This window comes from Brassica rapa, chromosome A01, assembly GCF_000309985.2.
Source record: "Brassica rapa cultivar Chiifu-401-42 chromosome A01, CAAS_Brap_v3.01, whole genome shotgun sequence".
NCBI classification, from domain to species: domain Eukaryota; kingdom Viridiplantae; phylum Streptophyta; class Magnoliopsida; order Brassicales; family Brassicaceae; genus Brassica; species Brassica rapa.
Window position 1 is genome coordinate 7,095,867 of NC_024795.2, and position 24,972 is coordinate 7,120,838.

General features: G+C 38.3%; 3 protein-coding genes and 1 long non-coding RNA gene across 8 annotated transcripts; 2 read left to right on the forward strand and 2 right to left on the reverse strand.

Moving 5' to 3' along the window:
• Positions 1–580: 580 nt before the first annotated feature.
• LOC103860512 (cysteine-rich receptor-like protein kinase 11) lies at positions 581–24,798 on the forward strand. Of its 4 annotated transcripts, XM_009138134.3 has the most exons (9): positions 7,603–8,890; positions 9,022–9,798; positions 9,884–9,925; positions 23,049–23,138; positions 23,235–23,356; positions 23,445–23,655; positions 23,742–23,979; positions 24,065–24,224; positions 24,315–24,798. In XM_009138134.3, exons 2-9 carry the CDS (start codon positions 9,033–9,035, stop codon positions 24,645–24,647), a joined length of 1,962 nt encoding a protein of 653 aa, XP_009136382.2. In that variant the 5' UTR covers positions 7,603–8,890; positions 9,022–9,032; the 3' UTR covers positions 24,648–24,798. The 4 variants fall into 4 exon arrangements, with proteins under 4 accessions (XP_009136404.1, XP_033143833.1, XP_009136382.2 ...); XM_009138126.3 differs by having other exon boundaries at positions 7,610–9,798; XM_009138156.3 differs by lacking the exons at positions 7,603–8,890; positions 9,022–9,798; positions 9,884–9,925; ... (4 more) ...; positions 24,065–24,224; positions 24,315–24,798 and adding exons at positions 581–2,324; positions 2,409–2,534; positions 2,625–2,746; ... (2 more) ...; positions 3,526–3,685; positions 3,773–4,158.
• Positions 4,749–5,936, reverse strand: LOC103860534. The gene is made up of 3 exons (XR_631389.3): positions 5,697–5,936; positions 5,142–5,265; positions 4,749–5,058 (listed from the first exon to the last, which is right to left on the reverse strand). It is a non-coding gene; the product is annotated as an uncharacterized LOC103860534 (long non-coding RNA).
• Positions 14,249–18,367, forward strand: LOC117125639. 2 transcript variants are annotated; one of them, XM_033288125.1, is made up of 3 exons: positions 14,249–14,757; positions 14,961–15,829; positions 15,911–16,765. In XM_033288125.1, the coding sequence occupies exons 2-3, from the start codon at positions 14,963–14,965 to the stop codon at positions 16,520–16,522; spliced, it is 1,479 nt and encodes a 492-aa protein (XP_033144016.1). In that variant the 5' UTR covers positions 14,249–14,757; positions 14,961–14,962; the 3' UTR covers positions 16,523–16,765. The 2 variants fall into 2 exon arrangements, with proteins under 2 accessions (XP_033144016.1, XP_033144013.1); XM_033288122.1 differs by having other exon boundaries at positions 14,250–15,829; positions 15,911–18,367.
• LOC117132784 lies at positions 19,485–22,735 on the reverse strand. Its single transcript, XM_033287821.1, has 2 exons — positions 20,017–22,735; positions 19,485–19,917 (listed from the first exon to the last, which is right to left on the reverse strand). The coding sequence occupies exons 1-2, from the start codon at positions 21,995–21,997 to the stop codon at positions 19,613–19,615; spliced, it is 2,286 nt and encodes a 761-aa protein (XP_033143712.1). The 5' UTR covers positions 21,998–22,735; the 3' UTR covers positions 19,485–19,612.
• Positions 24,799–24,972: the final 174 nt, after the last annotated feature.

Genomic DNA, 24,972 nt, shown 5'->3' on the forward strand with positions numbered 1-24,972 from the left:
TTTTTCTTAATTGAATGTTTAATTATTCAAATAAAGTCGTTTGGTTAGATCTGAATAGTTGAGGACTTGGTCACACCAGAAACTCGAGCTGAAAAATACCATACTCTCCGGGGGGAAAATCAATAAAGATTAACACTTGGCATCAACAGTATCAATAAAGATTAACGCGTAATTTGGGGAAGAAGACTTTTCCAGTCACTTTGGGGAAGAAGACTTTTCGAGTCAAGTGGAGCAAAGTGACGTTTCTCAGAAGACTAGAGGCTTTCCAGTACCAAGAGGCCGTCTCACCAGTCCATTTAATGCAAGTATGCAACTTTTCTCACTATTGTATAGTAAAAGTTGATGTACGTAAGGGCATCTCCAACCCCACTCCATATTTTACTCCAAAATTAAGAAAATGGAGTGGAAAATGGAGTAATGAACAAAAAATAAAAGGATTACTCCATTTATAGAGTAATGCTTTTATTTTTTGTTCATCACTCCATTTTCCACTTCATTTTCTTAATTTTGGAGTAAAATATGGAGTGGGGTTGGAGATGCTCTAACGATCATAATAGCATCTCATCATAATATGTAGGCATGGACACGGATTGGATATCTGGGTTTTTGAAGGTATTTGTGATTTGTTTGGTATGTCACGAATCTAATTTTTTTATTTTCTTTGCTTCGGAAAAATATGAATATTCGAAAAAACGGATGTCCGAAAAATAAATAGATATTTGCGGATATTAACGAATATTTACGAATATTTCAGATGTTTTGATTAATACAAATAATCTTAAAAATTTGATACAATTTTTTTTGTAAATTTTTTTTTGCATGATATATATGATGAAAATTAAAAGAAGTAGTGAATCTACATATTTTGTAAAAAAAATTGAACTTAGTTAACAATTATAACAACACAAAACTTAAGAAAAAAATTAAATGTGTTCTCTTCTTTTTATGTAATACTTTTGTATAAGTAATAATGTGAATATAATTTATCAAATCATATGTTAGAATAATAATTATATAATTTTATACATTAAAAACTTTAAATATAATCAAGATATACATGTATTTATATATTGCCGGATCGGATCGTATATCCTCTTCCAAAAATTTTAATATTTGTGATTTGTTTCGATTTTAACGGATATTGATTTTTAGTATTTGCTTTGATTCGAAAGTTTACAGATATCCGAAATTTTTGGATCGAATCGAAACGAATAACGAATCGAATCAAATTTAACGGATAAAATGTCCGGCTCTAATAATATGTCTATTATTCAATGGCCTCTAGTAAAATAGTACAACCTATGTCACCGGTATTCTGGGTCCAAATTAGAAAATTCAAGATTATTATTATTGACGTTGATTTTTGACTTATCGTGCCGTTTGAAAGTTGGAGGATCACTGTAAGCAGACAAACTTCCATTTGCTGTTTAAAGGTGTTAAGAAACAAACATACACTAAAGACAAAGATTTTGCTTTTGCCACAACCTTAAAGTGAATTATGAAGCAGAGAAGTTTGTTTTTAATCCTCTGCTTCGCCCACATAAGCGTTGGCGATGCTTTGGTTTCAGCTAAAACATGTATGGATAATAATGGGTATTTCAGGCCTAACGGTACCTATGACGCTAATCGCCGTCACATCCTCTCTTCACTTCCTTCCAACGTCACGTCTCAAGAGGGCCTCTTCTTCAACAGTTCCATCGGACAAGAACCCAACCGTGTCCACGCAGTAGGGATGTGCATCCCAGGATCAATACTAGAGGACTGCTTTGCTTGTATCAAGTCCGCGTGTGATGATTTGATACAGAATTGTCCTAAACAAACAAACGCATTTTCATGGCCTGGTGAGCCCAATCTTTGCTATGTGCGCTACTCCAACACTTCTTTCTCAGGATCTGCGGTTCTGGACCCGCGGCCATTGCTATACAGCTCAAATGATATCAACTCAAATCTAACAGAGTTCACAAGAATATGGGAAGACTTAGTTGTTCGTATGATTGATGCAGCCTCCACAGCAAAAAGCACACCATCCTCTAGTAATAACTTTTACAAAGCTGATATTGCAGTCGTGACAGCTTCCGATAACATATACGCTTTAATGCAATGCACGCCAGATCTTTCCTCTGGTGATTGTGATAACTGTCTCCGACAGAGTGCAAGGGACTACGAGTCCTGCTGTGGTCAGAAGCAAGGAGGTGTTGTTATGCGGCCAAGCTGCTTCTTCAGGTGGCAGTTAGCTACATACTCTAAGGCTTTTGGTAATATTACGGTGACTTATCCTCCTCCTCCTCCTCCTGTGGCCACGCTTCAACCTGTAGATGAAAATGGTAAGTGTTTTCTAATTGAGTATAATTTATGATTGTAACAAGAAATGAAATGTATGGCATTGTGTTTCTCTGTTTTATGAGAAGATAGCAAAGGATTCTCATCTGGAGTTGTCGCGGCATTTACAGTTCCAATTGTCGTTACGGTCTTTATACTTCTCGTTCTAAGATTTTTTCGTTGTCGGAGGAGAAAATCAATGCAAAGAGTTGAATGTTAGTATCTTCTGTTTTAGCTTTTGTTGTGTCCTCTCTTATAAGTATTTATTGTCTCTAAATCATAACTAATACACCCTTGCATTGCAGCTGATAATGATATCTCAACTCCACAATCATCCCAATACGACTTTAAAAAAATTGAAGCTGCAACAAAGAAGTTTTTGATGAGTAATAAGCTTGGTGAAGGTGGATTCGGCGAGGTTTACAAGGTAAAGAGGTCTCTGTTTTTCATTTTTCTAAGTTACTGTACATTATTTTTATGCAACATTTCTCATAGTTTGTAATATCATACTCTTCCAGTGTTAAAAATAAAAAAGTTATTATAGGTTATGAGAATAACCAGCTATGCTTGTTTCATTCATTGCATTGTAGGGTACACTTTCAAATGGAACTGAAGTGGCTGTGAAGCGACTGTCGAAAAAGTCAGGACAAGGAATAAGAGAGTTCAAGAACGAGGCTGTTCTTGTCTCAAAACTTCAACACAGAAATTTGGTCAGGCTTCTTGGATTCTGTTTGGAGGGAGATGAAAAGATTCTGATCTATGAGTTTGTCCCCAACAAAAGCCTTAACTATTTCATATTTGGTATGATCCCCTTCAGTATTTATTCCAAGGATTATTTTCAACTCTTAAACTGATTGATCGTAAATGGAGGTGAGCAGGCTTTGAAAAGCAAATTCAGCTAGATTGGAGTCAGCGGTACAATATCATCGAAGGGATTGCTAGAGGAATTCTATATCTTCATCAAGATTCACAGCTCACAATCATACACCGGGACCTCAAAGCCAGCAACATTCTCTTAGATGCCAATATGAACCCAAAGATTTCAGATTTTGGATTGTCAACGATCTTTGCAACAGAACAAACTCGAGGCAATACCAGGAGAATTGCTGGAACATAGTAAGAGTTTTGCTAAAAATAGCTGAAACACACACAAAGTTTGTTAAGCCTTTTTTAAGGTCATATTAACCCTGAGTTGTATGTTCACAGTGGTTACATGTCTCCTGAGTATGCAATGCATGGTCAATACTCCATGAAATCTGACATTTACAGCTTTGGAGTCTTAGTTCTTGAGATTATAAGTGGCAAGAAAAACGGCAGCGTTTACCGGATGGACGAAAGTAGTACTGATGGCAACTTGGTCACTTATGTGAGCATAAACACATGACCCATTTTTTCAATAAAAATAACATCTTTCAACACATGAAATATTTTATTAATTGTTTATTTTAAATAGGCTTGGAGGCTTTGGAAAAATGGGTCACCACTAGAGCTGGTGGATCCAGCCATCGGAAGGAATTACCAGAGTAATGAAGTCACTAGATGCATCCACATTGCGCTCTTATGTGTTCAAGACAATCCAATAAAGCGTCCATTGTTATCAACTATCATATTGATGCTCACTAGTAACACTATCACACTAGCAGTGCCTCGTCTACCACGTTTCATCCCGCGGGGCAGGCACGAACTGGACCTAGAATCAAGTCAATCTACAGGAAAATCTGTTGTTTATTCTGTGAACGACGTGTCAATTACTGCTTTAGAGCCTCGTTAAAGATGTGAATGGATTCTTTATGTGGAAAATTTGTGATGCTTGTTTAATCTTATTTCATGGATTCTCTCTGTCTTCGCTCAACTCAGTTTAGAAATACTTAGACCATCTCCATCGGTGGGGATGGTGATTTGGAGTGCTTAACAAAAAAAAATTAATATTTTAATGTGTTATATTTATATATTTTAATTTAATTACTTTAAATAAATATTTGCAAATGAAAACAAAACATGTGGCACTTACCTTTAAGTACCGGTTCTGAAAACAGAGTTTAAAGAAGCTCACCTGATTTCTCTTTCCTACTTTTTTGTATTTCTATTATTATTTTTTGATTAGGAACTCTTCTATGACCTGCCGATGGAGATGGCCTTAGCCTTCGTATAAATGACTGGAGTAAGGGCCGGCTTAAAACTGTTAGAGCAACTCCAATGGTGTTACTCATCATTGGAATCCTTAACAATAAAATAATATATTTTTTTTTTAATTTTTTTTGTTTGAATAGTTAAGGACTCTAATCATATTTGTTAGTCCAATGGTGTTATCCATTATAGAATTCTTAGGAATAAAATATAATTAAATTTGTAAAACATTTAATAAATTTGTAAAACATTAAAAATAAGTAAATTTGTAAAACATTTAAAAAATTTTAAAAGTAAAAAATTGTAAAAAATAGTTTCTGTTACATTGTTGGTTTTACTTAAAAGCAAACATAAAGTTTCAGCGAATGAACTAGCAAGGTTACGTCTCTCGAAACTATATCTCCAAGTTATTACAACCACCATATAAGATAAAAGGGAGGGTTGGTGTCAAATTACTGCTTTCCTTACTTGCGGTTTATCATATATTTGATCCATGTGAGAGAGTACTAGTAGAGAAGCTTGTAAACAAACCTCTTGATATGATCAAGTATCAAAAGCCTTGCCCCTGGTGCTGGTGGAATGTTTACTTCTTGCTCTGATTGTTTCCTTCACCTGAAAGAAGAACAAAAACCCGTGGTAAGTAAAAAGATATGTATACTCTTTTTGTATTGGTTCATGAACAATCAATCAATCACCTTATACATTGTTCCTGACGCAACAGCGTAGCAAACAGCCCAGGAGAGTGCGTGTGCAGGCCTTACTTTCAAGCCTTTGCTCACAAAAGCGTACGCCAACCCACCACCTGAGGCTGAGACCATGCTGCAAAGTTTGTCAAAACCCAATCAGAAACAACGTCTGTAACAGGTTTTCATCAAATCAATATCACCCAAAGAACAAATCTTGAAGATTCTCAGACAAGGAAATATAAACAGGGATCAAAAAGTTGAGTGAAAAAAGAATGAAACTTTACGCAGCCGTAAGATCATCTTTGCTTCTGATTCCTTTCATTATGTGTTCAATTCCCAGACGACGAAACAACAAAGAATCGAATCGGAAATAAGAAAATAGCAAACCCAGACGAAAATCCTAATTCGATTAAAATCCCCAATTCGATTTGAAACCCTCATTCTAGTAAAATCCCACAATCGAACCGTAAAAATTGATGAAATCAACATGCATCAACTCCAAATGCAAAGATAATGAACTAAAACGCTCTGATTTATCTTCAACACCGAAGATCGCCGAATCACCTTTTGTTTCGTCGGAGGAATTTTTTTTATGTAATTGTCGCGACTTCTTTTTTTTTTCTCCTTACAAAACACGACCCTGACCCTCACCAATCGGACTTTGCCAACTCATCAAGGACCAAATCCTTAATCTCCTTAGTTAAGGACTCTTTCTTAACTTATGATTTTTTTATATTAATATTTTAATCAATCCCGCATAAGAATTAATGCTAAGGATCTACTTAAACCCCGCGTTGCGGGTGGTCTTATGGGCTATAGGGCAAAAAAAAAAATTTACCCTCTAAACTTTGTATTTAGATATTGTTTAAAATATTTTTAAAATTTAATCAGTGATATTTTATATATTTTATGATGAAAATAAAGCTACATACATATCAAACAATTTTGGACCCTTTTCAAATTTACTTATTATATTTATAATTTTTTTATATAAAAATATAGATTTATAAAAAAAAAAGATCCTTAACTATTAATATATGTGGGGACACATGTTTGGACCTGAAACGGTCACAACGCTTGTCCCCTCTACTAATCCGGCCCTGACTGGAGTTCCCCTTTCAATGCAAAAAAGAGTAACAAATTTTCGCCACTATATTGGAGAATTTCTTATATCAAAATTTGGAAAGCATATTCATTATATGAAACAAGACAAAACAGAGTACTAAGTACTGTTCTTGAATTGTTTTTTTCTAATATAAATATTTTAAAAACAGTTACATGCCATGACTGACCTAGAAAAAGACTCTTATTCGACCTCAACTATTCGTGTCGGGCTTTTTTATACCCAAACAGAAGATAAGTGCTAAATACGACATAAGCTAAAAAAAATTTAAATTATAGACCAGAACTCTGAATCATGTGCATAAACCTACATTGACTAACACCACATTAGTCAACCGTTATGTTAGACAAAACGACGTCGTTTTGTTCTATTGTTTTTTTACTATATTTAAAACATATATATTTTGATTTGTATACTCTAAAGAAAAAAATTATTCTTGTTTACAAATTTTACTAAGTACAAATTATAACTGCATCAATAGTTATCTAATTTTAATTTTGTTTACAAATTTTATTTAGAACTATTTTATTCTCAAATAGTTATCTAATTTAAAATATTTAAATTTTAAAAATCTATATATAATAGTGATTATATTTTTTAAAAATCAAAACCTAACTTTTAAAATAAACAATCTACAAAAATTATTGTTTTGATTTTTTTTTTTAAAAAATTACAATCATTTATATATATATATATATTTGAATTTTAAATATCTTAAATTAGATAACTATTTGAGAAATATCATTTTAAAACTAGATTGAATAATTTATGAAATATATATATTTTTTAATTTTTATCACATGTGTAAAAGTGTAAAAAACTTAAAATACATCAATTATTGATGCAATTATAATTTGCAATAAATAAAATCTGTAAACAATAATATTTTTTCTCTTAGAATATACAAATCTAAATATACATGTTATAAATTTAATAAGGATACAATAGAATTGTCGTAGCATAGTGGTAAGTAAGACTATAATATCTCTGCGGGACCAATGTTCGTTTCCCAAAAAAACAAACTTTTTAAAAAAATTCTCCATTACAAAATGATGTTGTTTTGTCTAACGTAACGGTTGACTAAAACAGTGTTAGTCAATGTAGGTTTATGCACACGATTCAGAGTTCAAATCTATAATTTAAATTATTTTTAGTTTATTTCGTATTTATCGTTTATCTTTTTGTTTGGGTATAAATAAGGGCTTTTTGCAGAATTGACCTACAAATACGAATAGTAAATGTCGAAAAAGCGCTCTTTTCCCCAAGTCACACAGTTCACACATCTACTATTAAAAAGCATGAGGATCAAAAATAACCAGAAATTATCGAAACGTTAGTTCCTATTGACTTCTGTAGTTGAAGAAGAAAAACATTTAACCGCCTCTATCTCTGTTCCACATCCACGGTTCCCTCGTCCGCGATCCGTTAACTGTAAGTGAGCCTTTCTAGCGCCCTTTGTTGAATTGTTATTTTTTTGTTTTCACCTTTTTAGCCCGCCTTCAAATGTTACGAAAATGCACGTTCATTCGTTGGAATATGGTTGAAGCTGCAACAAAAAGATTCCAATGCGAAGGTGGATTCGGCGAGGTTAGCTGGATGAGTTAAGTTTCTATAACATGTTACAAAAGTTAAAGAGTTCATGGGGGAGGTTCACTTAGTTACTTCACTTAAACCGGTTAGGATGCATGCATGATGCAACCTCCGAAATTGGACGGATACGGCACGAATATATCCGTATATGAATTAACGATTTTTTTAACTAAATGTTAAATTATTCAAATAAAGTCGTTTGGTTAGAAACTGAATGGTTGAGGACTTGGTCTCGTTAGAAACTAGAGCTGAAAAATACTACTCTCCGGGGGGAAAAATCAATAAAGCATCAACATCATATCATCTTGTAGTGGAACGCGTAATTTGGGCAAGAAGACTTTTCGAGTCACTTCGGTCCACTTGATTTTAGGCTAGCCTTTACATCCAGTGTCGGTCCAACATTTTCAAAATTTTCTTGATGCCCTAGGCTCATTTAAAATTTTATGTCCATGCTATTCTTGTAAATTTTTTATAGTACCCAATATATGACTAAAATTGTCTATTGAATCATGATGCCCGGTCAGTTGCTTTGCCTATACTTCGGACCGGCCATGTTTACTGTAGAGGCTTTCCAGCACTAAGAAGCTGTTGGCTTAACGACTCTTTCTTGGAACCTTTTGTGCCCGCCTGTTTCACTTCTGCGCCGGAGGGGAATGGGATTCAAACCCATGATACAATATTCCTGTATGTCGATTTAGCAAACCAGTGCCTTACCTCATATGATAACAAGTACCCACATGAAAGATGGCGCAAATCATGACAAGCATACATAAAACAAAATTTGAAGTGGGAGTCAATTCCACACAACGCAACTATTCTCACGCCTACAATAAAAATATATATATCTGTAATGACCACATCTGTCTTTTATCCATTGGCTTCTAGTAATATAGTATACCACTCGTGTCGTCAGTATTCTGGGTCCAAATTAGAAATTCAAGATTATTATTATTATTATTTAACGTTGACTTTTGACTTATCGTGCCGTTTGAAAGTTTTGAGGTTCACTGATTTCAGAGAAACTTCCATTTGCTGTTTAAAGCTTGTAAGAAACGAACATATACTAAAGAAAAATATTTTGCTTTTGCTACAATCTTAAAGAGATTATGAAGCAGTGGTGTTTGTTTTCAATCCTCTGTTTTGTCCTAATAAGCTTTGGCATTGCTTCGGTTTCAGCACAAACATGTATGGATAATGATGGGCATTTCAGGCCCAACGGTACTTACGACACAAACCGGCGTCTTATCCTCTCTTCACTACCTTCCAACGTCACGACTCAAGAGGGCCTCTTCTTCAACGGTTCCATCGGACAAGAACCCAACCGTGTCTACGCAATAGGGATGTGCATCCCAGGCTCAACTCCACAGGACTGTTCTGATTGTATCAAGTCCGCGTCTGATGGTTTGATACATAGTTGTCCTAACCAAACAAACGCGTTTACATGGCCCGGTGACCCCACGCTTTGCTATGTTCGCTACTCCAACACTTCTTTCTTAGAATCTTCGGATCTGGACCCGCATTCACTGTTCTTCAACACAGGAGATATCAACTCAAATCTAACCGAGTTCACGACAATATGGGAAGGCTTAGTTGTTCGTATGATTGATGCAGCCTCCACAGCAAAAAACACACCATCCTCTAGTAATAATCATTATAAAGCTGATATGGCACCCTTGACTGCTCTTGAGAATATATATGCTTTAATGCAATGCACGCCTGATCTTTCCTCTGGTGACTGTGATAACTGTCTGCGGCAGAGCGCAAGGGACTACCAGTCATGCTGTGGTCAGAAACGAGGAGGCGTTGTTATGCGGCCAAGCTGCTTTTTCAGGTGGGACTTGTATAAATACTCTAAGGCCTTTGATAATATCACGGTGGCTTCTCCTCCTCCTCCTCTTCCTCCTATGGCTTCTCCTCCTCCTGGAGATGATCATGCCAGAAGGACCAATAATGGTAAGTTTTTTCAAACTGAAGAAAAAATTATGATTATATGAATAACTGAAAAAAATGACATTATTTATTATGTGATTATGAGAAGATAGCAAAGGAACCCCATCTGGAGTTGTCGCGGCTATTATAGTTCCTATTGAGTATTGGAATTGAATATTATTGAGTAAGGAGCTCTGTTCTTATATGTACAGAGATGATCACAAGAAAGGCAAGGCAATATTCTAGGAGATACAATAGACTAATTACAGACTATATAGCCGTTGATAGACGTTAATGATTATACACTTTCCATACTCTTACACACCCCCTCAAGACGGACGGCCATTCGAGAGTCCGATCTTGACTAGTAGAGAATCAAACCGTGTGCGAGGTAATGGCTTCGTCAGTGCGTCGGCAAGTTGATCAGCTGAGTTGACGTGAGATACGCGCAGTTCACCGCTTTGCACAAATTGTCGAACAAAATGATAGTCAAGAGCAAGATGTTTCATTCTGGAATGAAAGACCGGATTGGCAGCAAGGTATGTAGCGCCAATATTGTCACAGTAGATGACTGGTTTAGTAGGAGATGGGGCTTCAAGCTCGGACAGAAGAGACTGAAGCCAGCAGACTTCAGCTGTAGTGGATGCAAGAGACCGATACTCTGCTTCTGTTGATGATCGAGCTACACCAGTTTGTTTCTTAGATGACCAGGCAATAGGGTGACGACCAAGATAGACTATATAAGCACCAGTGGAAGTATAGTCGTCTCGGTTCCCAGCCCAATCCGCATCAGTGAACGCGTGAAGACTAGGAGTGTTGTGAGCTGGAAGAAAGATGCCGCGTGTGGTTGTGCCAGCAAGATAACGAAGGATGCGCTTGACTGCTTGCCAGTGGTCAGTGGTGGGCTTGTGCATGAACTGCGACAGCTTATTTACTGGGAAGGAGATGTCAGGCCGCGTCAATGAGAGATACTGGAGGCTGCCGACTACTGCTCGATATTCTGAAGGATCAGCCAAAGGAGTACCTGAAGACAACGTTAAAGTAGTGTTAGAACACATAGGTGTCTTGATTGAATGACAGTCAGCCATTTTTGTACGATGTAGAAGATCTAATATGTAACGACTTTGATTCAAGTGCATTCCCTCCTTTGTCCTAATTACTTCTATGCCAAGAAAGAACGACAAATCATCTAAATCTTTTAAAGAAAAACGTTGAGATAAGGATTCGATAAACCGGGATGTATGAGAGGGACTGTTTCCAGTGATGATCAAATCATCTACGTAGACAAGCATGTAGATGAGAACCCCATTCTTGTTGTAGATAAAGAGAGAGGCATCCGCTACTGAGTTCTTGAAACCAGACTGGAGAAGAAACGTGCGGAGCTCATTGTACCATGCCCGTGGGGCTTGTTTAAGTCCATAAATAGCCTTCCGGAGCTTACACACTGCAGTGGGATTATCTTTATCAATAAAACCTAGGGGTTGCATCATGTAGACATCTTCTTTGAGATGACCTTGAAGAAATGCATTGTTGACATCAAGTTGACGCAGGTTCCAATTTTTAGTAACTGCAATGCTGAGAATGGTCCTGATTGTGGCCGGCTTCACGACTGGACTAAATGTGTCATGATAATCGACACCTGGTCTTTGAGTGTAACCCTTGGCAACAAGTCTGGCTTTGTAGCGAGCTATGGAGCCATCTGCGTTTCTCTTTATGGTGAAGATCCACCTGCAACCTACAACATTAACATGATTAGCTGCTTCAGTGAGTGTTTCTAAATCCCATGAATGATTCCCTGTTTGAGCATCAAACTCATCACTCATAGCTTTGCGCCAATGGGGGCTCTTGAGGGCTTCAGCAACTGTTTTAGGAATCTGTTCCAAGAGCGAGGTAGTGGTAGTATGAAGGTTTAGTTTCTGGACTGGTTTCCGGGTACGAGTACTCGCACGAGTAGGTTGAGGAAGTTGGGTTGAAGGTGGTATAGATGGAGGAGGTAAAGGAACATCGAGAGGTGGAGTGTTGCTGGGAGTGGTAGTAGCAGGAGGGTTAGGCTGAGGTGGGTTTGTTGCGGGTGGGGGTTCAGCATGAGGAACCGGTTGCGGTATAAGAGAGACAACAGGATGAGAGCGAGTGGGGACGTCTTGATCATCCTCTGTTGAAACTTTTGAAGAAGAAATAGAGAATGGAAAAACCGATTCATGAAAAACTACATGACGCGAAGTATAAATCCGTTTTGTTTCTCTATCAAAACAGAAATAGGCACTCTGTGTTATTGAATAGCCTAGAAAGACACAAGGTGTCGATCGTGCATCAAGCTTGTTAGATGCATATGGTCTAAGCCATGGAAAACACAGGCAGCCAAAGATCCGAAGTTTTTCATAATTTGGAACATGTCCATGTAACTTTTGAAAAGGAGTTTGAAAATTTAAAACCGGAGTTGGCATTCTGTTTATAAGATAGACAGCCGTAGCAAATGCATAAGTCCAAAACGATTTAGGCATTGAAGCATGAGATAACAGAGCAAGACCAGTCTCGACTATATGTCGATGTCTACGCTCCGATATACCGTTATGTTCTGGAGTATGCGGCGGACTTGTCATATGAGAGATGCCATGAGAAGCTAAAAAGGATGCTAACGCTATATATTCTCCCCCATTGTCAGTGTATAGAGTTCTAAGTTTGGTTTGAAATCGATTTTCAACCAAGACTTTGAATCTAGTAAAAACATCAGACACTTGGGATTTTTGTTTCAATGGATATAACCATGTATAGCGTGTAAAATGATCTACAAAGATAACATAATACTTGAAACCATCTTCTGAAATTTGTGGAGATGTCCACACATCTGAAAAGACTATGTCAAGCGGAAAAGATGATCGCAAAGTAGAATTTTTAAAAGGCAACTTGTGCATTTTATTAATAGAGCAAGAAGTGCATGGAGAAGCCATTAAAACACTAGATGTAGTAGGTAACTGATAAATAGAAACTAGTTTTTGAAGAATTGGAAAAGCAGGATGACCAAGACGCGAGTGCCAATCAGACATAGTGGTCTTGACAGCTGAAGCAAATGCAAGAGAAGGAGGTTTAGAGGTTTTTGAAAGCGGCCATGCATAGGTACCATCTTTAGGCTTGCCCTCCAGACGAAGAGCCCCCGTCTGCAAGTCTCTCACCTGAAAGTAAGTTGGAGTAAACGTGACAGCAACCCCATTAGTTGAGCATAATTGAAACACAGAAATTAAGTTCTTTTGTAACGATGGAACACATAATACACTATTAAGAAAGAAAGGTTTTGTATAAGAAGGAAGAGATAAAGAACCAGTGTGGGAGATGTTGAGGCCTGACCCATCACCAAGTAAGACACCATCACCGCCACTGTAAGGATTGTGGAGAGACAGATTAGCCAAGTCAGATGTCATGTGGTGGGAAGCGCCACTATCAAAGAGCCATGTAGATGCATCAGACATGATTGGTTGATTCATCGGAGAAGGCATGATTGCTTGATTAGCTTGAGGATGCCACGCCAGGTTGAGTTGTTGAGAGTTCCAAGACTGTTGAGGTCGCATGGCAGTCGCTTGTGGTGGCGTTGCTGCACCTCGAACAAGACGGAACTGTGGACAATACTTGGCACTATGTCCTTGTGTGCCGCATGCTTGACATCTGCCAAGATAAGGTTTGTTAAACCTTGGTTGGAATGTGGCTTGATTCCCTCTGTTCTGCGAATAGTTGTTGTGATTGTTGTTGTTGTTCTTCCAGTGAGAGCGTGGTCTAGCATCAGTAGCGTGTGCCACAATCGGAGTCGCAGTAGAAGAGTCTTTACACATGAGCATGGCCTCGCGATTAATGAGTCTTTCGTATAGCTCAGTGAACGGGATCGTAGTGTCACGGCCGTTGATAGCATCAATCTCTGGTTTGTACTCCTCAGGGAGTCCATCAAGAATTCTCTCAGTAACATCTTCTGGATCCATTGGCTTGCCGAGCAAGGCTAGCTCATCAACCTTGGACTTAACTAGGCGCAGATATTCACTAATGGTCTTGGTACCTTTGACAGAAGATTCAATTTGCTTTTTGATCTGGCGCACATGACCACGAGTCGGAATACCAAAGGTAGACAGGAGAATAGTCCACACCTCTTTTGTTGTTGTTGCGCTGGAGACGACGGTCTGAACCGGTAAGGTGATCGCACCTATGATAGCGCTGTAGAGAAGCCGGTCTTGTCGCCTCCAAGGAGCAAACGCCGGGTTTGGTTGAGCCTCGCCATGAACATTAATAGTCTGAGCAGGTGCGGTGTTGTTATCATCAATAAAGTGATGAAGTTCATGACCCTCAAGAAGCGCACGGATCTGGCGACTCCACATCAGATAGTTCGTCGTGGTGAGTTTGGTCACGCTCGACATGTTGACCGAGAGCAGGGTGGTGCGTGGATCATCGGGATTGAACACAACCGTACGTTCAGCCGTGTGTTCATTCATGGGAAAATTGGATAAATAGGACACTTTGAACTTGGATTTGTCACATTAGGATTTCTAGAAGATATTTTAGGAAAATAGGATTTTAGATCTTGTAAAATACCAAAGTACCCTTAATTTACCAATTATGTTGAATTTAAATTATAAATTATAATAATTTTCGTAATAGATTTTAATGTTAAAATTAAAATCTATAAAAATTAAAAAATAAAAAAAACACTAAATGGGAAAAAAGGAGACGCGGGATGCCGCAAACCTAATTCCCCTTTCTCTTTGTCTTCTCCGTCGTAGACTCGTCGCTCTCCCACGGCGATTTAGGGTTCAACGGTGAGAAGCTCTGTTCTTCGTCGGTGTTTCATCAGCCCGTGGTCTCTACTCTCGTCTCCGTCACCATCCTTTTCGATCTCACTGAAGACACAACGGCTGCGAATCGTTCTTCCTCTTCGTCGGGTCAAATCGATTTTCGAAGTGTTCTTCCATCAATTTCGCCTCTCAATCTCACAATTCTTCACAGAAGGTATTGGATTTCATCTATAGATTCTCATATTAAACGAAATCGAAGTGTTCTTCCATTAAAGCTTGATTTTTTTTTAAAATGATTTGCCGTGTTTCTTAAAATAATTTTGTTTCACGGATTGGTTGATATTATTGAAACCTTTACATGTGTGATGATATTGAAACCTTTACATGTTGAACTAATAATTTTGTCACGGTTTGTAGCTATGTCTGAGGAGCTACCGAAGAGGCTTTTTAAGGAGGGCGAGGAGCCCCGAGTTACTCAGATCAACAACAACTGCAGGATCGACTACATAATCCGAAAGTTCCAAGCGTGGCTGCCAAAGGAGTTGGATGTCGTGAAGAAAGACCCGGTTTTTCATCAGATTTTTAAGCTCCATGAGAATGGTCTTGGATACTCTGCGAGGGTGATACACAGCTTCTTGTGTAGGGAGCTGGTGACTTTCTTACAGCACGAGCTATGGTTTGTCTTTGCGAGGAGACCGCTTCGATTCTCATTGCAAGAGTTCCACGCCGTAACCGGGTTTGAATGCGATACTCACATTTCGATTGAGGAGTTTGAAGAGTGGAAATATGATGGTGGTTTCTGGAGCAAGGTTTTGAGGAGAAAAGATGGAACAATTACACTCTTCAACCTGTGGACTAAGGACAAGGAAGCTGTAAAGAAATGGAAGAATGCAGATCGCATACGTCTTATCTACTTGGCGATCATTCTTTGTGTGGTATTGGCGAGAGATGAGAAGGCTAATATCCCCCTGAAGTACATCGCGGTGGTCATGGATCTTGACAGAGTTCGAAGGTATCCTTGGGGAGTTGCTGCTTATGACCTTCTCTGCAAATCCATAGCCAAAAATCGTTCCCAACTGAAGGAAAAGACCACTAGCTATGTCTTGGATGGCTTCTCATACGCCTTGCAGATTTGGGCAATGGAAGCGGTGCCAAAAATCGGGAAGCTTTGTGGAAAAAAGCTGGATAAGGGTTTCAAGGACGGTCCTAGATGCATAAACTGGATGGGAGCTGCGAAGGTGTCATATGAGGAGATCATTCGCTTGGAGGAGATTATTACACCCAAGGTAATTTTATCTATTTATGACGACTCTTTCCGGTTTGAAATGAGTAGTTAGTATCTAACTGTATTTCCCTGTCTTGTGTAGGATGACATCTACCCATACATCTCATGGACAGGAAATTATGATGTTGTCAAAGCTCAGGCGTTTCGCAGAGATGATGATGTGGAGGATGACAGAATCAAGGTTCTGATGGAGATGATAAAGAAGGGGCATGATTTTAGTGAGCATGTTTGGGAAACTGAAGAAAATGAAGTGATTTCTTTATCTCTCGATGACGAATCAGCTGTGAATGATGAAGCAAGCGTGAATGTTGAAGCAGCCGAGAGTGATGACGACTTTCAGACTCCGAAAGGATCAAAAAACGTTGGTTCTAGATCAAAGAGGGGTAAAAAGAGGCTTCCCGATCGTGGTATGGAGAAGAGAAAGCATAAGGTTCTCGCAAGTGGCGCAAAGCAAGCTCCTTTTAATGAAGACATGAAGGCTTTTATGACACAGTTGTTTGAGCACAACTTCTCTGGAATGGAACAAAGGATACAGAAACAGATGGCCGAGACATTTGAGCAGATGCGGACAGAGCTTAAACAATCACGTAAGGAAGCCAGCGTTGAAGTTGAGCTTGGAGAGCCTTCACCGACAAAGCCATCGACGAGCCAGGCACCGTTGAGGAGGTCCACACGCGGGGTAAACAAACACTAGTCTTCACCATCCTCTTCAATGTTATTTTGTCTTGTTTAAGTTCGTGGTTTGCGTGTCTGTTTGTTTTATTGGCATCTAAGTTATCGGCCTGAATTTTGTTGTACTTTATAAGGTCTCGGTTTGTATGTGTGCTTGGTGTGTAAGTGTTCTTGGTTTGTAAGTGTCTTGTTTGAACTTATGTAATGGTCTGGAACTTTTATGTAAAATAATTATTAATGATAATGTATTTTGGTATCTCAATTATTGCTTATTTGTCATGAAATAACAGGATGGTTCCGAGACTACATTCGATGTGAATTATAGTGAAGCAGATGATTTGGGTCGCGGGATAGGTACACAAGGGGTTGAAGGGCTTTCTCAGACGTCGTATGTGCCAGGCTTTGATCCATCTCAGGACAAAAAAGAAGAAGACTGGTGGACTCCAATGACTTCGGTCCGAGGTTCAGTGGATAATCCAGTAAAGAAAGAAAAGACAGAGATGAATACAGCTCCACCGCCGTCACAGTGGGAGAAATGGTGCAAAAGAAAAGGTCATGGACTTCAGCTTAGCGATTCACCATTGCCAGAAGATGCTTCTCCGCAGGCGTCACTTTATTATATCTCCGAAGAGTCATGGAAAGGATTCACGGAATGGGCATTAAAGCCTATACCTTTAACAATTGGTCCTACATGCTTTAATTTGTCTGTAGCTACAAGAGTAGTAAGTGCTGGAAAATGGCTTGGAAACGAGGTAATGAATCTTGTACTAACCTTTAGTGAATTTATCTTCCTAACACTTCTTATATGCTATATTACTTAACTTTCATTGTAAATTTTTAGGAGATGGATGCGGTTATGTTTATATGGCGTGTGAACACTACATTGAATCGTTGGGCCCCTCGGCGTGTTGCTTTCATGAGTGCTATGTTTTGCCTCCAAGTAGACGCTGCATACAAGAAGTTTTTACCAAACAAAAAAGCCTATCAATTGCCTGATTTCCTTCTTGGGTACGGCAGAGGAGAGCTTCCATCTCATGGGCGGACTGATCTAGTTTGGGGTGTTGATGTTGATCGACTCTACTTTCCTCTGTTTGTAAATGGTAACCATTCAGTTCTTTTTACATCCTAGTATACATTTCTTCGTTTACAAATTTTTGTGGACACGAACGCAGGTAATCACTGGGTTGGTGTCTGTGTAAACATCATTGAAAGAAAAGTAGAAGTCTTTGATTGCGGTCGGGGAAAGAACAGACAGTACGTTGAGAAGTTTGCTGCTATCATTCCTAGGATTGTGAAGTCCGTTGCACCACAAGAAAGACAGAAGCAGCTACTCCTCTCATCATATTCTATCGTGGATGTGCCTATGAAGTTGAGATTGAATAAAAGTTGTTGTGATTGCGGTGCATACGCTTTGAAGCACTTGGAATGCTCGCTGCTTGGTCTTGACGTCAGTTTAGTGGATGATGAAATCATTATGGGTTGTAGACAGAAGATTGGAGTGGACTTATGGGAGGCTGCACACGACCCCATCTTTGCTGAGGTTATGACACGATATGTGCCTTCACCATGGGAGAGGTCTGAGGTCTTTGACCTGGAGGATGATTGATTAACTGTGATTTTAGTAGTTTGGTTTGTTAGAATTAGAAAACAACTTTGGCTTTGGTATTTGATTTGAATTAAGAAACAACTCTAGCTTTGATTTTGTATAAATTATGAAACAACCCTATAAAGAACAAAATCATAAAAACTGAGGACCCAAACCCTAAACAAACCCTTAACTAAAACCATAACCATAGACATACCCTAACCAAACCCTTAACTTAAACCATAACCATAGACATACCCTAACCAAACCCTAAAACCATAATACAATCATGATTCTTAATCATACCCTAAACAAACCCTAAATCTGTAATTCATAGTCAAACCCTTAACCCTAAATAAACTCTAAAACCATAACCGTAGACATACTCTAACCAAACCCTTAACTAAAACCAAATACAAATTAATCCAACGCCTCAAACACACACCTATTTATTGATTATTTTTGTACATTGGTCACTATCTAAGTACGTCCGTCCACTATGTTTGATAGATGTTTAAACACTAATTTAGAGGGTTCAAAGACAAAGTTCTTGTGGTGTTATCGATAAATTCAAAATGATTTTTTTCTGCTCTGCCTTAGCTAGAATACGCGTTCTGGGAGTATGAAACGACGTAGTTTTGGTTATTTTTTTGACCTAATCTCTTTTCTTCCTCATTCTTCCTCGACAGAGAGATTGCAGCGGCGAAAATTTGGAGATCGACTCCCTCATGTCTTCAGTAAATTCTTCATCCACTACAAGAGATCGCCTCGCGAAACAACGGGGAATTCCCACAAGATGCAATTGCGGTGAGGCAGTGAATCGTTTCACTTCAAAAACAATTCAAAATCCGGGAAGATTATTTCATTGTTGTCCTTTGGGATCTCAAAAGGTTAGTCATGTTATCATATAACTGTCTCGTTGTTGTCCGATGAGAGTAGAATTAGTCAATCTAATTGTGTATTGGATGTTACTGATGAAGGACAAAACCCACTTGTTCAAATGGACTGACAAGTCAGTTGTTGAGGAGATTGAAGACTTCCAAGACCTGTTTGACGTGTTACTCGTTGACAATTCCGAGTTTCAGAAATCAGTGAGAGCTGGTGAGGCCATGATGACACGCCATGAGAGTAGAATTCAAGAGATGGAAGATGCAATGTGCCATTGCGAAGAGAAGACCTTGGAATGCATTAGGGAACTTAGGGGCATAAAAGCTTTGTTTGTGTGTTGTTTGGTGATGGTCTTCTTGTACCATATCTATGCATGATGTTCAACTACTTTTATGTGCTTCCTCAACTTGTTGTTTCTTATTTTCAAAGAAGTTAAGACCATGTTTCTTGTTATTTCGAGGTGATCATCATCTACTGAAACGAATTATTTTGCAATTACTTTGATTGTTACTAGAATAAATCGATTTGTCTCTATAGTTTAGCAAATACCAAATTGTCAAATAGGTTCTTAAACAGAAGATCAAATTGTTTCAAAAGCAATAAAGAAAAAAACAGAGACAGATGCAGACACATAACAAACTAGATGGGTAAATCGCATGTTCCTCTCTTGTGTCCTTCAGTTCCACAACGGCTACACTTATGCTTTTTATTCTTCTTTGATCCTTGAGAAGATGCGATCTTGTCTTCTACTGATTCATACCTTCTCTTTACTGGTCGACCAGCACTCTTTCTTGTCTTTGGTGGTAAAACCTTTGCAAGTTTAACCTCAGCAGGGACATTCCATTCTGACTCTACAACTGCTATTGGATTAATGGAATCTGCATAGGCGGTTCTCCACGCTGCAGTGCTGTATAAGGCGTCAGTGAATCTGTGCACTTCCATACCTGTCAATCTCAAAAAAAACTTGATCAATATGAAGTCTATATGATGAAAATCCCGAAAATAAATAATTCTCAAGTATTCATGTGTTTATACTTCCATACCTCGTGAATAAATTGCAGGAATGGCGTGTCGGCAAGGAATTTTTCCTATATCATACTTACCACATGTGCATGTTCTTCTTTCCAAATCAACATGACAATCATATATGTCTCCTTTTACAACCGATCTGAAGTTGTCAACCTTGTAAACCTGGAATCCTTTTGCCTTCACAATTCTCCTATCAATCTTTCTCTCCACCTTAGCGGTTAAAGGATCTAGATGCTTTGAGCTTAACAAGCGACGCTCATAGAACCATCGAGTCAACAGTTCTCTTATACTATCAAGCAAAGGAATAACCGGATATTCTCTAGGTATTCTAAGAACTGAATTTATAGACTCTGCAGGGTTCGTGGTCCTAATGTCATACCTGGAACCAGGGAAGAGAGAACGAGCCCATTTGCGCACATCAGCCTCCCGTAGATATCTTCCAAGCTCAGGACTCATATCAAAAATTTCGGTGATACGTTCTTGAAATTCAGTGTATCTATATGCCCGTGAAGCCTTTTCTACCAACGCAGTCAATCCTTTTGTCTTGAAAAATGAGACCACATTGGTCAATAAGTGATGAATGCAAATTCCATGTGCTGATCGAGGGTAGACAGTCCCAATAGCTTTAGAAATAGACGCATTTCTATCTGAGACAAAAGCTAGGTCTTGACAATCAGCAATAACCACTTTCAACTGTCTGAAGAACCACCCCCAAGAATCGTCATTCTCTGAATCAACAACCCCAAATGCAATCGGATACAAATTAGAGTTACCATCTACAGCAGTAGCAACAAGAAGTGTCCCTTTGTATTTATTTTTCAGAAAAGTTCCGTCAACAACAATCACCCTTCGCATTGCATTGTAGAATCCTCTAACTGATTGCCCAAATGACATAAATAGATACATGAATCTTCCCTTCTCATTAGTTTCATAGTGAGTATGCGTACCAGGATTTGCTTCTTTAATCATATGCAGATATGCTGGTATTTTAGAGTAACTGCGATCTGGTATACCTCTAGCAGCTGCAATAGCAAACTCACGAGCTTCCCAAGCGTGCCAATAAGTAATCTCACAACTATGCTCCATTCTCATAAATTGAATGATGTCATTCGGTTTTGGGCCATCGTTTGCATCATCAAATCGATGTTGTATCAGAGTCCCAATTGTTCTTGCTGATGCTGTTTTTCCGAATTTCCTTTTCTTTGAAGGAGCACATGAATGTCTTCCATCACATTGGTTGATCATGAAATATGTAGACCCATCTATTCCTTCTGCACGCACAGTCCAGTTGCACAATGCATCTTTACATCGAATATACCACCATTTTCTCGTGGATTTGATAACAGTGTAATCGAAATTATTCTTCATCGCTAAAATTTCCATTGTTGCCTTCAGAACCCCTTTACTTGTGAAAATTTGATCCTTCTTCACGAAGTCTCCTCTCCAAGCTCGACCATCCTTATCACTGTCTCCATTGTTTTGAAAAAGTTCAATGTTTTCACTCCTTAAAGGACCGCAACCATCTGCAGCGACATGATTCGTTCTTTTAACAAAAGACTCCTTTGACGGCTTGACAAACTCTGCTCGATTTATCTCAGGAACTTCTTCATCCTCAACATTACTTGAATCGCAAGGCTCCTTATTCAAATCGATATTGACTCGTTCCTTTTGATTTACACCGGAAACAGAGAACATCACACACAAGGTAGTAGACGATTCCCTCTTTGCATAGCCCACAAAATTAGATGCTTGCCGATCATTGGTGATAATAATAGGAGGATTCCCTTTTTGATTCAACAACGAATAACTGAACTCGGCATTAATGGCATTATGGTCCACCCCATAATCCTCACACACCATTATCTTGAGCTGCTTCAACGTAGTAGTAGTTGCTAATGTTACCATTCGACCACGCCTTTCTTTGTCTACCACGAAACTCCAGTCATCACCGCGACTACACATCCATTCACCCGATTTGACATAGATTAGAACCATGTTGTATTGATAGAGAAAAGAGAGATGATTATGTCGATGAAGAAGAGAGAAACACAAAGAACGACGACAAAAGATCGTGGGAGAAGGAGAAAAACGTGGGAGAAAATATTCTTGGAGATATTTAGGGAAGATTTAGTTTAGATTTAGGAAACATCTTTAACCGATTATGGAAGTTTCCATATTTTTCGGATTTCCTGTAGAATGTATAACCTATGTAAGTCAGAACACAGTAGAGTAGATGTGAAACATATTCTTCCCTAGGCGCCACATAAGGTAAAAGGCAGACCACATCATGGCTCCAAATATAGATAGGGTATATCAACGCATTGTGGCTACATGTCGTAACCAAGCTAAAGGTATAAGAAAGACATCTTTCTTGATTATAACGTAACGTAACCTAGCTTTGGTTAGAATATATAAGAAAAGATAGGTTACGTTGTATACCAAAGATATATCTATGTATAAACATTAGTAGCCGAATTCTAGACTAAGTAGATGACCAGAATGAGTATTATAACTGTAGCTAGAAGATGAAATAAAATATGATTCATTTTAAAAAAAAAAACAATTTAAACATATATATTGTCATACTTATGTTTCCAATAGTTTTGATATTTTTTAACATTTTTAAAATTCAGTTTACTATTTTTTCTATTAAAAAAGGGTAAAATATGTCCAGAATTGTCCAAAATATCAGAAATCCTATTGTGACAAATAAAAGTTCAAAGTGTCCCATTTTTCCAATTTTCCCTTCATTCATTGTCATTGATACTTGGAGAGAAAGTTAGGTCTGAGACAAGAAGAAGAAACGAGATTTGGGAGAAGAGAGGCGGAAGAGAAAAGAAAAAAAAAATAGGTTTTCACCTATAGGGCTCTGATACCATATTGAGTATTGGAATTGAATATTATTGAGTAAGGAGCTCTGTTCTTATATGTACAGAGATGATCACAAGAAAGGCAAGGCAATATTCTAGGAGATACAATAGACTAATTACAGACTATATAGCCGTTGATAGACGTTAATGATTATACACTTTCCATACTCTTACAGTTCCAACCGTCATTACCGTCTTTATACTTCTTGTTATAGGAGTTGTTCTTTGTCGGAGGATAATGTCAACGCAAAGAACTGAAGTCGAATGTTAGTTTCTTGTGTTTAGCTCTCGCTGTTTCCGTTAATTATAAGCATATCCAAGAGAAAAACATGAAGCAGAACTAATACACATTTGCTTTGCAGCTGATAGTGATATTTCAACAACACATTCATCGCAATATGACTTTAAGACAATTGAAGCTGCAACAAACAAGTTTTCCAGGAGTAATAAGCTCGGTGAAGGTGGATTCGGCGAAGTTTACAAGGTAAGAAGGTCCAAATATTCCATTTTACTAAGTTACTGTAGGTTATGAAAATAACCAGCTATGCTTGTTTCATTCAATGGTATTGTAGGGTACACTTTCAAATGGAACTGAAGTGGCTGTGAAGCGACTGTCGAAAAATTCAGGACAAGGGATAAGAGAGTTCAAGAACGAGGCTGTCCTTGTCTCAAAACTTCAACACAGGAATTTGGTTAGGCTTCTTGGATTCTGTTTGGAAGGAGATGAAAAGATTCTGATCTACGAGTTTGTCCCCAACAAAAGCCTTAACCATTTCCTATTTGGTACGGCTCCAATAGTTTTTCCTTATTTTTGGAAGGAATATTCTTGCTCAGTTTTAAAGTGACTGATCGTACATGGACATGAGCAGACCCTGAGAAGCAAAGCCAACTAAACTGGACTAAGCGATACAAGATCATTGGAGGAATAGCTAGAGGAATTCTTTATCTTCATCAAGATTCACAGCTCACAATCATACACCGTGATCTCAAAGCCAGCAACATTCTGTTAGATGCCAATATGAACCCAAAAATTTCAGATTTTGGGTTGTCGACAATCTTTGGAATGGATCAAACCCGAGGCAATACCAGCAGAATTGCTGGAACATAGTAAGTTCTGCTCACAATAGCTGACAACACACAGAGTTTGTCTAACCTTTTTAACGGCATATTAACCCGAGTTGTATGTTTTCAGTGGTTACATGTCTCCTGAGTATGCAATGCATGGTCAATACTCCATGAAATCTGACATTTACAGCTTTGGAGTCTTAGTTCTCGAGATTATAAGTGGCAAGAAAAACAGCAAAGCTTACAAGATGGATGAAACTAGCACTCCTGGCAACTTGGTCACTTATGTGAGTATGAAGAAAAACAACAATTTTTTTTCTCTATAAATAACATATAACAAACGTATGACCGAGTTTCTTGATTGTTCATTATGTTAGGTTTGGAGGCTTTGGAAAAATGGATCGCCACTTGAGCTGGTGGATCCAGCTATTGGAAAGAACTATCAGAGTAATGAAGTCACTAGATGCATCCATATCGCACTCTTATGTGTACAAGAAAATCCAGAAGACCGACCAATGTTATCAACTATCATCTTGATGCTCACTAGCAACACAATCACTGTACCAGTGCCTCGCCTACCAAGTTTCATCCCTCGGAGCAGGCAGGAACTGGACCAGATATCTGAAGGACTAGAATCAAGTCAATCTACAGGAAGATCTGTTGGTCATTCTGTGAATGACGTGTCAATAACTGATTTAGACCCTCGTTAAAGATATGAGTATATTCTCTATGTGGAAACTTGCGTGGGACTTGTATAATCTTATTTCATGTATTCTCTCTGTTAAGAATTTAATATTTAGCATTCGTTTAGGTGACTGGAATATTCTCTTTTCAATGCAAAAATCATAGTAACACGTTTTAGGCTGTTTAGCCGTTGGAGGATCTTTAGTATCCAAAAGAGGAAAGCATATCAATATATGAAACAGGACAAAAACAGAGTAGTAATGTTTATGAGTTGTCTTTTAATAAGATCTCCTTGTTTCACACGGCAACAGTTCTGATGACAAAAAAAAAAACAGTTCTGATACTCCCCAA